This window comes from Pleurodeles waltl, chromosome 1_2, assembly GCF_031143425.1.
Source record: "Pleurodeles waltl isolate 20211129_DDA chromosome 1_2, aPleWal1.hap1.20221129, whole genome shotgun sequence".
Classification (NCBI taxonomy): domain Eukaryota; kingdom Metazoa; phylum Chordata; class Amphibia; order Caudata; family Salamandridae; genus Pleurodeles; species Pleurodeles waltl.
In genome coordinates, this window is record NC_090437.1 from 450,598,702 (window position 1) to 450,611,071 (window position 12,370).

The window sequence follows — 12,370 nt, forward strand, 5'->3', positions numbered from 1 at the left end:
GTGTGCCTGGATAGGCCATCACTGGCAGGACAGGAGGGAGAAGCAGGGCACAGCCCAACTTACACTTGAATAGGCTTTGTTCTGCCTCCACACAAAGGAATTAATAACTACTGTAATTAGTCTTATACCAGGGAACGGGAGGCAGGAATCCTGAGCACTTCAAAGGTAATCCTATAGAGGTTTCTTCCACTTCAGAGAAGGCTCTAGGTATAAATACCAATCCTTCAGTACACTCTTGGACCTGTGGATACTACAGAAGGACTGCTGCGCTGCTTTGTGCTGCCGTTCTGCTGCCCTGCTTCTTTGCTGCCTGCTGCCCAACTTGCTGAGAAAGAAGATTGGACCTTGACCCTTCATCCCAAGCTGAAGTGACCAAGGGTAAACCAGCTGATTTCCTGTTCTGAGCTACAGGGACATAATAAGTTCCAGTGATTCCCTGCAACTGCTTACCTGACCTGCTGCCTAGACCTGTGTAAGCCATGCTGGCCTCTGCTGGAGTGTGTTCCTGACTCCCAGGTGGTGCCCCTCAGGTCCTGGGCCCTCGGTGTGCCCTCAGCTGGGCTCCCCTGAGGTTTTTGGGCTCTTTGCTAATGGGTGCGTTTGCACCAAGACTGGTCCACTTGCGCCAACTGCCAAAGCGAAGTTCCAGCGAATCACCTCTTTGTGCAATAGCATGGACTGCCGCTATGACCATCAAGGTGAAGCTTCAGCCACAACCTTTTGCACTGTCTGGGCAGACGTTTGCGCTACTTCTGATATCTAGTGAATGAGAGATGGCTTTTCGGTGGTTTAGGATTCTTAAAGAACATCAAAGATAAGATGGTCTGGTTGACTTACTACATTTGGATGAAAACTGTCACAGGACCATGAGACACACAGGGGTTACTGGGCCCAACTGTGGTGTGGTGGTTGGGGTCTTTTACTCCTGATGTCCTAGGGACTGGCCTACTATGGATCCTGAGCAAATGGGCCAAGTACCCCTTCTACAGTTGAATCTCAGTGGTAGCTGTGGACAAGTAGCCAAAAGCCCCTTTGTGGGGGTAAGGGGAAGCCTAAATATAGATTAGCTAACACAACTCATAACTCATAAAGTGCACAGCAGTGTCAAAACATCAAAGTCCAGTCACATACTTATTTATATAATAAAAAGAAGTATTTAATTTCTAACTTTACATATTCACAGCACTACATCTTTCATCTAATGTACTCCTTGCAGGTATAGATACACCCAGTAAATGCACTCACCATGCACGCACTGCACAGCACTGCTCTATCACAATACTGTACACTTACCAGGCACACATACAGCCAGTGCAGAGTCACCACTCCTGCACTTTGCAGCATTTTAGATCCAACTGATGTAGGCCAAGGGGCAAGTTAAGCGCACAGCAGCGGAACCTTAAAAATGTGCGTGAGTCTGTAGGCCTCACTCCTGTAACACAGGTTAAAAAGGGCTTGTTCACTCCTATTGATCACTACATGCTATGCTGCTGCCCCACGCTGCTTAACTTTTGGTGAAGGCAGTAGCCTTCCAACACTAAGAGAGCAGCGCTATGGGTACCCCTCCTGGTCCAACAAGACCACAATCCGTGAGACAAGCCTATGTTATGGCACATATGGCATGATCCATGTTTGCCTTTGACAACAAAAATCAGCATTAGGGATCCTGACAACAGTGCAGTTGGGCACCCAGGGAAAGTTTATGTTCATTACCAAGCAGAGGACATTTCCATGCCAAACAAAACTGTAAAAGCCTGAGTATCACCCATTCTATGGCATAGGTCTTCAAACTTTTTTGTGCTGGCGCCGCCCACCCCATCCGATTCCGGCCCCCTTCCAAAAGTTTAGAGTCCAGACAAAGGAGTGCATGAGTGGCAGGAATGGAGAGATTTCCAAAATTACCAGTATATTTGTGAAAATACTCGCCTGGGCTATGGCTATGATACTGCCAAAAAAATGCCAAGGTACATGCATACGTAGCTCATCAACTCCTGGCACTGCCTCCCCTGTATTGCCCCTTCCCGGGACACAGCCCAGCTGCCTTCAGAAATCTTCCCCCTCTGGGATTTTAGGTAAAAAAAAAAAAAAAACTATTGAGGTGCGCACCTTGAGTCCATTCCATGGGCTATGGCTACAAAGCCCCTAAGAGAGCTCTCAAGTTTCTTTGGCACATACATGAGCAACTCATCCAGTACAGGTATTTTTCATTTGCGTTCTGGGACTAGTAGTCCTGACGCAATTATGTAATACACTACAAATATTTGAATGCAGAGTAAAAACATGGACTGGATGGGTTACTCATGCATGGGCTTGGGAACATATGAGTGATGCTTTAGCAGTCTGGCCTCTCTGGGCACAGAGTGAAAATAATGAGCCCTGCACCTCACCTCCCTCATATGGGCCACAACAGCAGAAAGGCCTCCAAGTATCTGTCCCTTAAGAGGCTTTAGGTAAAGAAATGGTCCCTGCACCTCACTTCCATTCCATGGATCTTGGGCTCCAAGAATGCCCTGGAGTCAAGTCTCTGGGTGGCTCTACATCCGAGGCCCAATGCCTGTCTGACTGGGGGCACTTCCCTAGTACACTCTCCCCAGACCCGTCCTGTGTCTTTTAAAACAAAGGTAATGTGTAAATGACCCAACTAAATTTGGGCTCCAAAGCCATTTGTGTGCACTATCCCTCCCTCCCGCCTTACAGTGCAACAATCCACAAATGTCTAAGGAAATACCCCCCCCCTCACCCAGCAGACCCCCCCCTCCCATGGTGGCGCACCCTATTCTTTGAATATATTTCCTCTATGGACAGAAGTGAACACAATCATAGAAGCAGCAGCCATGAAACATGCTGCACGTTTTACTTATTAGCTCAAACTGGGTAGCTATCAAACACCCTGCATAAAGCTCACAAGGAGGATGTTTGCCAAAGGAGAGAAATGCCTTTATTCTTAAACAACTACTCTTTATAACAGGAAACTTGAAAAAGGATTTCTGGTGCTGATTTTTTCCGTAGGTCATAAGGGCTGCCAAGTATACCCCGATGAAGGGGAAATGGAGCCTGGGCTCGTTCAAGTTTAGAAGACATGGTAATGTAGCTTCTGCTTTGAAGCTAATGGCAGCAATGTCGTCTTGATGGGACCAAACATGACATATTCCATTTGAAGGCATCTGCCAATATGGAGGCCAAATTCTTTGCCTTTTTTTTTTTTACTTTCCATGCAGTATTTGGACAACTTTCAAGCTCCATCTTGAAGGTAATCATAAGGCCATGCTGCAAAGTTTAAGCATGTTACAATTGGATACAATACTGGACCAAGGGATGTGGACATAAAGTTCCGTTGGCATAGATGATTTCTCTGATCTGAGTAAAAGGTGAACAAACTGGTGAACCATCATAGCTCTGGTCATTCTTATGCAAAGAGTATCAACTTGGCCTTTGAATATCTCAAATTTTCTCAACTTTATCAGAGTGGTCAGTATTAGTGGAATTGGAGGAAAGAAGTAAATAATTGTTCCTGACCAGTCATCAAAAGGTCATCACACATAGACCTAAGCTCCAGTACTAGATATTAAGTGTCAGCTTTTTGTTTTTTCAGCTGTACTGTGGCCCCATTCCACTAATATTTCCAACAACACTTCACTGTCTAAAACTCATTTATGGATTTCTGGGTGAAAGGGGCTTAGGGCATCTGCTTCAATGTTCTGCAGCAGGTCAGGTAGACAGTTGCGGGGGCAATGTTTTTATTGATGAAACAACTAGGATGAGCTCCTTCCACATGGCTTGCGATCCCATTAATAAGGTTCTGGCCATGGTATTCCCTTGTTTGTTTAGGTTATGTATGGGGATCCTATGTCCTCTTGAATCTAAATCTTGACCATTATCAGAGAAGGAAGGGAGTGCTTGTGGAATGCCCTGTGATGTAGTAGGTTGGGATAGTAGTGAGACCCACATTCTAACAGGACTTCTTGAATTGTCTAGTACCCTAGGTCTGCTCTCAATCGTATCGCAGAGGCATCTGTGACTATGGAATGAAACAGGAGATTTTGATGGAATGTCACTTTTTGCAAAAGACTCAATACTGTCACAATGTAAGAGACTTTGTCACATCTTAAGTCTGTTCAGTAGTACTCTACTGTTCTAACAGTGGTTTATCTGATTCAAGTGATCATTTAAGCAGTGTTGTAAAGATTCATCTTCAATCTTGCATTCAAAGTTTTGAAGATGCTGGAGTCCATGGGCCGTACATGAGAGGAGACTTGCCTTGCTTTTGGATTCTGACAATTTCTGCATAGTGTCGGCTTTGATCAGCCATATTCTTTTCTTCCTCAAATGTGCACCTACGACTGCCATTTTCTTGCCTAACGTTCTCAGAGCAGGTTTTAGACCTACAGGAAGAAATCTGAAATGATAATGTTAATACTGTACTATACATCTCAGACCTTGCTTATGTTTTCTTGCAGTTAGACTGTAACAGGGTGAATCATGCATGTCTATGACAATCCTTCAGTATCCCACTTTTATTTGATGGAAAATCTGAGGGCATGACAACATTTGAAACATATTTTCCTTGATCCATTAGTAGGCCTTTCTCAAACCAACAAAACTGTATGTGTGACCCAGAAATGATCCAGATGCTGCTTGGATTTTTTGCAAAGAACAATTTCAAATGGTACCTGGCTCCTTGCTGAGGCATTGTCCTGGGTGCCTGTGTCCTAACCCCTCCCCCCAACAGGAGTTGTTTTGTGAGCTAAGAAACAAAACACTGTCTTGGTCATGGCTGGGCAGAGAATTGCAGGGGTTGAGGGGAGAGCAAAGGGTCAAAGGTTTTCACCTGTAAATTCCTGCATAGAAGGCAGATCCTCAAAAATAATACACCATTATGCCTGACAGAGTCTTCTTGTCACAGAGGTGCCTACCGCTGTAGTTTGATCAACAGCCCAGAGAGCCAGCAGCTGAGCCTTGCTTCACAATGTTTTTTCATAGTTTCCTGTGTGCAAAATCTGCACATGTGCATACAAATGGTTATTTGAGTGATACTGGCGGGAAATACCATGTTTAGAAACAAAAGCTACAAATCTGACAGGCATTATGTTCAGCAAGTTCTATTGACCAGTGAGCCTGGGCAAGGAAGGTGTCCTGGGTTTGATAGCTATCATCAAATGAACAGAACAGTATATACAAGTGATTCTTGTGATCTGTGCTAATATCCCATATTTCATTGTGCCAAGTACATTCCCTAGGAAAGCCTACACATACTTGGTACTGCTAGACACCAGGCATTCAGGGAAACATTTCTTTAGTCACCCTACCAGAATTTATGTTCAATTGTTTCAGAAATGCAACAAAGTATTGAGAAAATATAAAAAAAAACATTTTTCATTATATCTTCAAATTGCAGTGCGATATTGATGCAGTGTTTGCACCAGTACATAGCCATGAATGTGTCAAACTAAAAATAAATGGTTTGTATGGGCACACATAAAGATCAAAGAAGTAAATGTAAATGTTTCTTAAAAAGCTCCAGAACAGAGGTGCATACATATTCCAATAGTGAGCATGAATGCAGGAATAAATAACTGGTTATGATGACTATAAATGATTATAAATAACACAAATGTTTTTTTCTCTTACATTAAGCCTCAACTTCTCCTGGTAAAAGCTGGAACTTCCTTGCGGGTGTAGTGGGAGTCGTCCTGGCAACGTCTTTTTTTATTTTAATGGCCATAAAGTTTCCAAAATGGTACAACTACCTGGCTAGTTATAATCACCATCGCCTACAGGAATACCAGCCAGACATGTTTGACCAAGAGTTTACCAGTGATATGAGCACCGCTCCACAAACAACACCGTCAATGCTAGATGAAGATGACTGCATGGTTGTGTTTGAGCAAAAGAACATCTTTGTGACAGATGATGATGGATTTATAGAAGACAAATATATAGATGCGCAGGAGCTAACTGAAGAGAGTTAACACAATAACTCAGCAGATTTGGATAGCCACTTCAGTAGCTGCTTCACGTGCCATATACACTTTTCGTGGTAACAGTGTTATGTTCATGGTGGTTCTTAGAAGATCTCCACTAGGGTACATTATTGTAATGTTTTCAATCATTTGTCTATCAACATCTTTGCATGCAACAGTAAAACAGTTACTAGTAGTCAGGACATCTTCTGGAGTATAAACTGCCTTTCCAATTTGCTGTAAATTTCAGGTCAATTAATAAGCTACACAGTGCCTGACATATCTTATTTGGTTCCAATTTCCACTCACAATGTGAAGGTGCATCTTCCACAGGTGAGGTAGGAAAGACCAGACAGTTTGGTGAAACTATAATAAATCCAAAATATATTTTGCTTGACCTTTAGAGTATGCGAGGATGCCAGGGACAAAAATAAGCCAACATTCTCAATAGACTTTTTTATTTGAATTGGAGCAACCACACAATAGTCTGTCAAAGCACCTCAATCATTGATCTAAAGACACCAACAAAAGACAGATATCATGCTTTCAGCAAATATGAGGCTCTTACAAGCAGACAGTGGGAAAATATTCCAGGCTCTGATAGTAATTTGTGCTTATCAAGGCCTTCTCATTACATTCTGTGACCAAAGAGAGGTAGGAATTTTCAGGTTTCAAAATTACTAATTAGCATAATGATGTCATCTGAATTTATGAAATGTAGGCTTTTGCGTGTCACATAAAGAGCATTTATTGATATAGAAAAAAATAGGAAAAGCAGCCTCCATACTTTAACATCGGTTGTCTTCGCAGATCTTCCAGGTTGATGGGTTTTCTGCAGAACGACGTCTAGGGCCAACACCTGCATAGCATTCCCTAGTCTTACTTCACAGTCGACTCTATTGGCCTTTCAGAAGCAATCTATTCCAGGAAATATGTGCCGTCCCCCGCTGGCCAGCCTACCAAAGGGCCTGCAAGCCCTCAACTCCAGCTTCTAAAGACTGACATCCTCAATTTCACGGAACTTCTCCTTAAACCTTTGGCAAACATGGCATTAAGAGTGCACAAGATGGCCAGCAGCCTGAGGCAGACCCCATGGGGGCACAAGTATCTTTCATATATTCCCACTTGTCTCTCTCCAATTCTCTGGTCCTCATCTCACTGTACACTTCCCCTTTTTACACAGCAGGCAAGTGGCTCCATATAGCATGACATCTTGAACCAGTTTTGCGTTTTAGCTTTTCACGTTTTCATACTGTGAGTCCATGTTTATCATGTAAAAATAAAACTCAAAATTCCAGAACAAACCCACCTCTGGCTATAAGCCAGGACTGGAAGAATGTAGAATGCTCTGTATTTGAACACTAGGATTGCTTGGCTCCGGTAGCCTTTGCTTCTCACTCTTATGTTATGCTCTTTTTTTTCTCCCTTCTAAATTCAGCCTAAGGTCTGTTTCTCTTCCCTCTCATCTGCCTCCTGGATGCAGCCTTTCCCTTCAACTTCTTTTACTCTGCCCAAGAGAGAGAGAGAGATCTACACACCCAGAGGTTTCTGGAGCCAGTCCCATCCCACTGCTGCAGTCTCATATTTATTGGGCAGACTGCTGCTCGCAATGCTGCCACCTCCAGACAGCTTATTTGGCTGCATTAACATTTTCTTATTTTCCCTCTGCCTATGGACCCTGTACAGCCTTAAAAAACCTGAAGGATGGGAACCTTAATTCATAGTCAGTAGGATTACTGCAATTGATGCAACCTAACAGCTAAATTGGTAAAATTGGAGTGCATGCCAAGGGAGTGGAATGGGTGATATCTTACCAACAGAAACTGAAAGGAACTAATGTAATTTCATATACTAAACCAAAGAGCTACTTGAATGGCTTTGATTACAACCTTGGTACTAATTCAATTCCAGATGCACATATTCACGTTAGGCAGTCTTTACCCGAGATTGTTTTCACATTGCTAATTTTCCGTTGGCACATTGCCAGCAAAAATGTGATTTGCATATGAGCACTCCAGGCTGCACAAATCAGAACACCAGTGCACGTTCCAAGAAGAACAAATTTGAATTTTGCTCGAATTAGCCATCAAGATTCTTGCACCTGCTGACAACAAAGGGGCAGATAGTTCAGGGTGGACAGTGTTCACATGTGAAAATAGTACATTTACAATTGGCTGATGGGCAAGTACCCGCCTGCCTTGGGAATTTGCAGGTGAAACGGAATTGGCATCAGAGTTATAACAACACTCTCTATGAGATCTTAAGACCATAACTTGAGAGGTTGAAGCTTTATAAACAAAGGGCACGAATTACAAAGACACTTGACTGTACAATTTCAACTTGAATGTGCAAACTGGCCTAATTTACACGTAAGTGGACCCCTCAAAAGGTGAATTTGTGCTTATCCATTTACTCAAGGGAAATATTATTTTGCAATGTTGTGATACTGAGCATACGCGTATTCTACTTCGGGGGCATGGAAAGGGTGTTTCAGGGCATGGATGCCCTAGAGCAGTCATTTTTACCCTTTTGACTTCTGTGGAACCCCAATGAATCATTATTGAAATCCAAGAACCACCACTGAGTCGTTACTGGAAGTCGAGCATCCCAGCAAAAGAAGTTTAGATGATATAACCCTCAAAACGATACACAAAACAAGCATTTATCAAACAAATATATAAATAAGCAGATGATGAAATATCATATTTAATTCACAAATACTAAAAAATAAAATTGTAATTTTAATGAGAAGGTTGGGGCTTTTTAAAATCCAACTGAGGCCACCCATCGTCCACACTATATTCTATTTATTTCATTTGCACTACTCTCACATATCAATCTGAGGGCACCAACCTAATTTTTAGCCTCCAATTGCAAATTCCTTCCCATTTCCTTAACGTTTTAACATTTTCTATTCTACATTTTTCTTCTTTATTTACATAAATTGTATTATTATGTTATTATTATTATATTTTCTAAGCAGTCACGGACCCCTTGAGTAGGAGTCTCAGACCCCCAGGGGTCCCTGGACCACGGGTTGAGAACCACTTCATTAGAAAGTTGGGAAACACCCACTCATTCTCACTACTTTTTATGACCCAGTGCTGCACTGGAAATGGTCAGAGTTTACTCCTGTCAAGGATTAGAGTAAATCAGTACCAATAGCGGGAATAGGAATGTAGCATTTTAAAAAATCCGTGTGGCAGTATAAAGAAGCTTCTCCACAGTATAACAAATAATTATGGAGGAAAATGAGAAAAAAGCATCATTGCACTAAGCACTGTCCCATGCAAATGTGTGCATTATGTGAAATTATGCCTGCAGAATGTGTATGCATGGATTTAATTCATTATTCACAAGGGTTTGCATGATTGGAAACTTGTGATTGCCACAGGTTTCCAGGGATACTCTTGGGAACCTTCGTAAGTAACTCAATTTCACAACTCTGCACCCACCCAATGGTGCACCCCTGTGGATACTTTTATGAACAATCCCTCCTCCATCTGTTGGCTTCCAGTCTTCCTTAGATCGCATATTCAGCTCATGTGGCTCAGTTGCTGTTTCATGTATTGCATATTCTGTGAGAAATCGAATGTGTTAATGAAACGCTGCACTGCAATAGCCAAGAAGAAATGTTTGCCTGATTATCTTTGTACTCAGTGGGTCGTTGGAAAAGGCAAATGCCTTTCTTATAAGGTGCAAATCTAAAGGGCCTTTATATGGTGGTGGCAATATGCTGTTTAAAGTTGCTACACCCACTTCATTAATTGATAGTAATGAAAAATGCATTTTCGCTCACACGGGTAAATGTAGACCCTGCGTGCATCTACTGCGATAATGTCCTTTGAAAATCCTACATATTCTACGCTAAGTGGCCTCTCCTTACTCCAAATAATTCCACTACACAGTATTTCAGTGATGTATGTATTTGTTGTTTGTACTAACACCTACAGAGTCAGCTGCCTTGTGTGGAGGTTTTAACTAACTGTTAAAATGGCTGTTAATATTTCACTTTGAAGGAACACCATTACTCAATCTCCCTCCACAGGTTCAACCTCTCGTTTCTTTCTGTAATTTGTGTAAATTATTTATAGTCTTTAAAAAACAGCACAACCCAGGCTTGTTTTTAAGGATACAGTAACTAGAAAAATTAACAGAAGCAAGTTAGACCACCTTCTTTGTTTTGAACAGCTCCATAAAAAGTGCATTCGCCACATTTAAAGGGACCTTTTCAATTTTATTTTTCAAACAAAAGTACAGTAGGTTGTCAAACTGAAAATGTTTAAAGTTACCGTTCTTTATAATACAGCTGCATTAGAGGGGCGAGAAAATGAAGCGTTAATTATTAAATCGGGTACAACTTTATCTGTGCAGATGGGCATCACTGTTTGTAGAGGGCCAAAGGACTGAGCAAACACTTCTAGACTGAAAACATAGGGAGATGCTTCGTTTTTTTTTTTTTAAATCACTGGCCTGATATTCAAAACACTTTAAAGGTCGCAACATCTCAGATTTGCTAAAACACTGGGATCTGCGACTGTTAAAAAGCACTTTTTTATTTACTAAACACATTTATCGATTCAAAAAAGTATTTCTGAATCAGTAAATGGGTTCAGAAATGGATTACAAATCGCTAATTGGAGAGGGAATGTTGTGGGTTTCCCTTCGATATGACGAATTATACCCTGATGTATTTGTGGTTTGTAACCGTAATTCCGATTGCCAACCCTTGATCAGTTACTTATTCCCAAATTGGCAAGGAGAAGAGGTCCCCTTTGGACTCCTCTTGCCTCTTTGAATGCATAAAATGTTTTTGGGGAGAGAAGACATTGGTTCACAACAACTCAGTGAAGCGTTTTATATATATATATATATATATATATACATATATATATATATAAACACTTTGCACGGCGTAACTCATCTGCTCCTAATCGCCGGTGGTGCCGGTATCAGACGCGAGCCACCACGTCAAATATTCAAACTCTCCTTTAGTTATTCAAAAAGGATAAGGCTCTCTGTCAGGCGAGGAGGTTGACAAAGGCATAAACATTCCTTTGCATGCCAATAAATTATTATTCTTTCGCAACTGTGAAGTGCTGTATCCTTTTTGAATAACAAAAAGAGATTGTGAATATATATATACATATATAATATGATTTAAACACAGCCATGTTTCCTTTATTTATGCCAGTTGCAGGGGGTGACAAATTGTAATCTGCGAAAGAAATATTAATGAAATATGTTGTGTGGGCCACCCTCAAATTTGCTCTTTTGTGAACCAACCTATTTGTACATGGGTCGGTTGGAAAAATGCTATTGCGTACGCAAGAAGTCGGTGCGCAATCTGCGATCACTTTTTGAGAATGGAATAGTAGTGCGTCAGGCCCCACACATCAGTTCTTTGTATTTTACCTTTCCATGTGCCTTCAGACAACCGTAAAAGGAAGGAGAAGGAAATGTTTGGGCAAATAGTCTTCAATTTCTCCTTCTTCTAACAGTGCATATAACAGCACTGGAGTACAAGTGACAACATTCGTAGAAAGTTCCACCAAAAGAAAGGTGTCCTTTTTTAAACATAGAACAACACACCACACAAGGAAAACGCAGTCAACGTACAATACAGGTTCTCTTGGTCTCAAAATCCAATTTCAACTTCTACCTTTGTAGGTAAAAGTACAGTTCTTTCTAGAGTAAAAATGAATAAAATCAGATAGTTTCTGTGTTCTCAAAATGTTCCAAAAGGTTACTTAATTTCATGAAAGGACACTGCAGTCTTTCTCCGATTCTGTGTCTGTGATTAAAAATATTCAGCTAACACAGCATTAGGTCTACTTGCCTCTCTGCAGGCATACATATCTGTCTTACAAAGATGGCACTTTTGAAGTGGTGAGCAATTCAACTAGAGACAATAATCTGAGATTTGGAAGTTGTTCAAGAAGAAACCTGGTTTGGGAGAAGGTTGGACTCTGCTCTGAGTGTGAATGTGACTGTCTTTTACTGATTCTGCAGTCAATTCCTCAAACTTTGCACTGAATAAAACATGTTCAAAGACAATATGTGTCGTTGTCTCTTACAACTCTGTTTAACATTGAGATTATGAAAAAGCATGTTATTAAGGGCACTGGTCTTCCATGCGTGCCAATACAGGCACATTTAGACTAGCAATACAGCAATGTGACACTCTTTTGTGTTTGATTCCTATTCACAGAGGAAACACTTACTTTGGAATATTCATTCAAACATTCAACTACCAGCTGAACCTACAAATAAGTGCACCAATATATACCTACCTGGTTCAATGGATCACCGCATTGTCAAAAATCGTCTTTTGAATCATCCATTCTGTTTGTTAGCTAGACTTACTCAAATGACTAAATAAAAGAGGAGCGATATGTGGCGAGAATATG

General features: G+C 41.3%; 2 protein-coding genes across 3 annotated transcripts in view; one reads left to right on the forward strand and one right to left on the reverse strand.

Moving 5' to 3' along the window:
* LRRC19 (leucine rich repeat containing 19) overlaps positions 1-12,075 on the forward strand; it is a 73,126-nt gene extending 61,051 nt beyond the window's left edge. The window contains exon 4 of the mRNA XM_069240743.1: positions 5,635-12,075. Coding sequence (XP_069096844.1) covers positions 5,635-5,969 — 335 coding nt within the window. The 3' untranslated portion in view covers positions 5,970-12,075. The remainder of the gene's footprint in view (positions 1-5,634) is intronic.
* The window catches only part of IFT74 (intraflagellar transport 74), a 464,653-nt gene that overhangs the window by 379,575 nt on the left and 72,708 nt on the right, over positions 1-12,370 (reverse strand). The gene's annotated exons all lie outside the window — the stretch shown is intronic.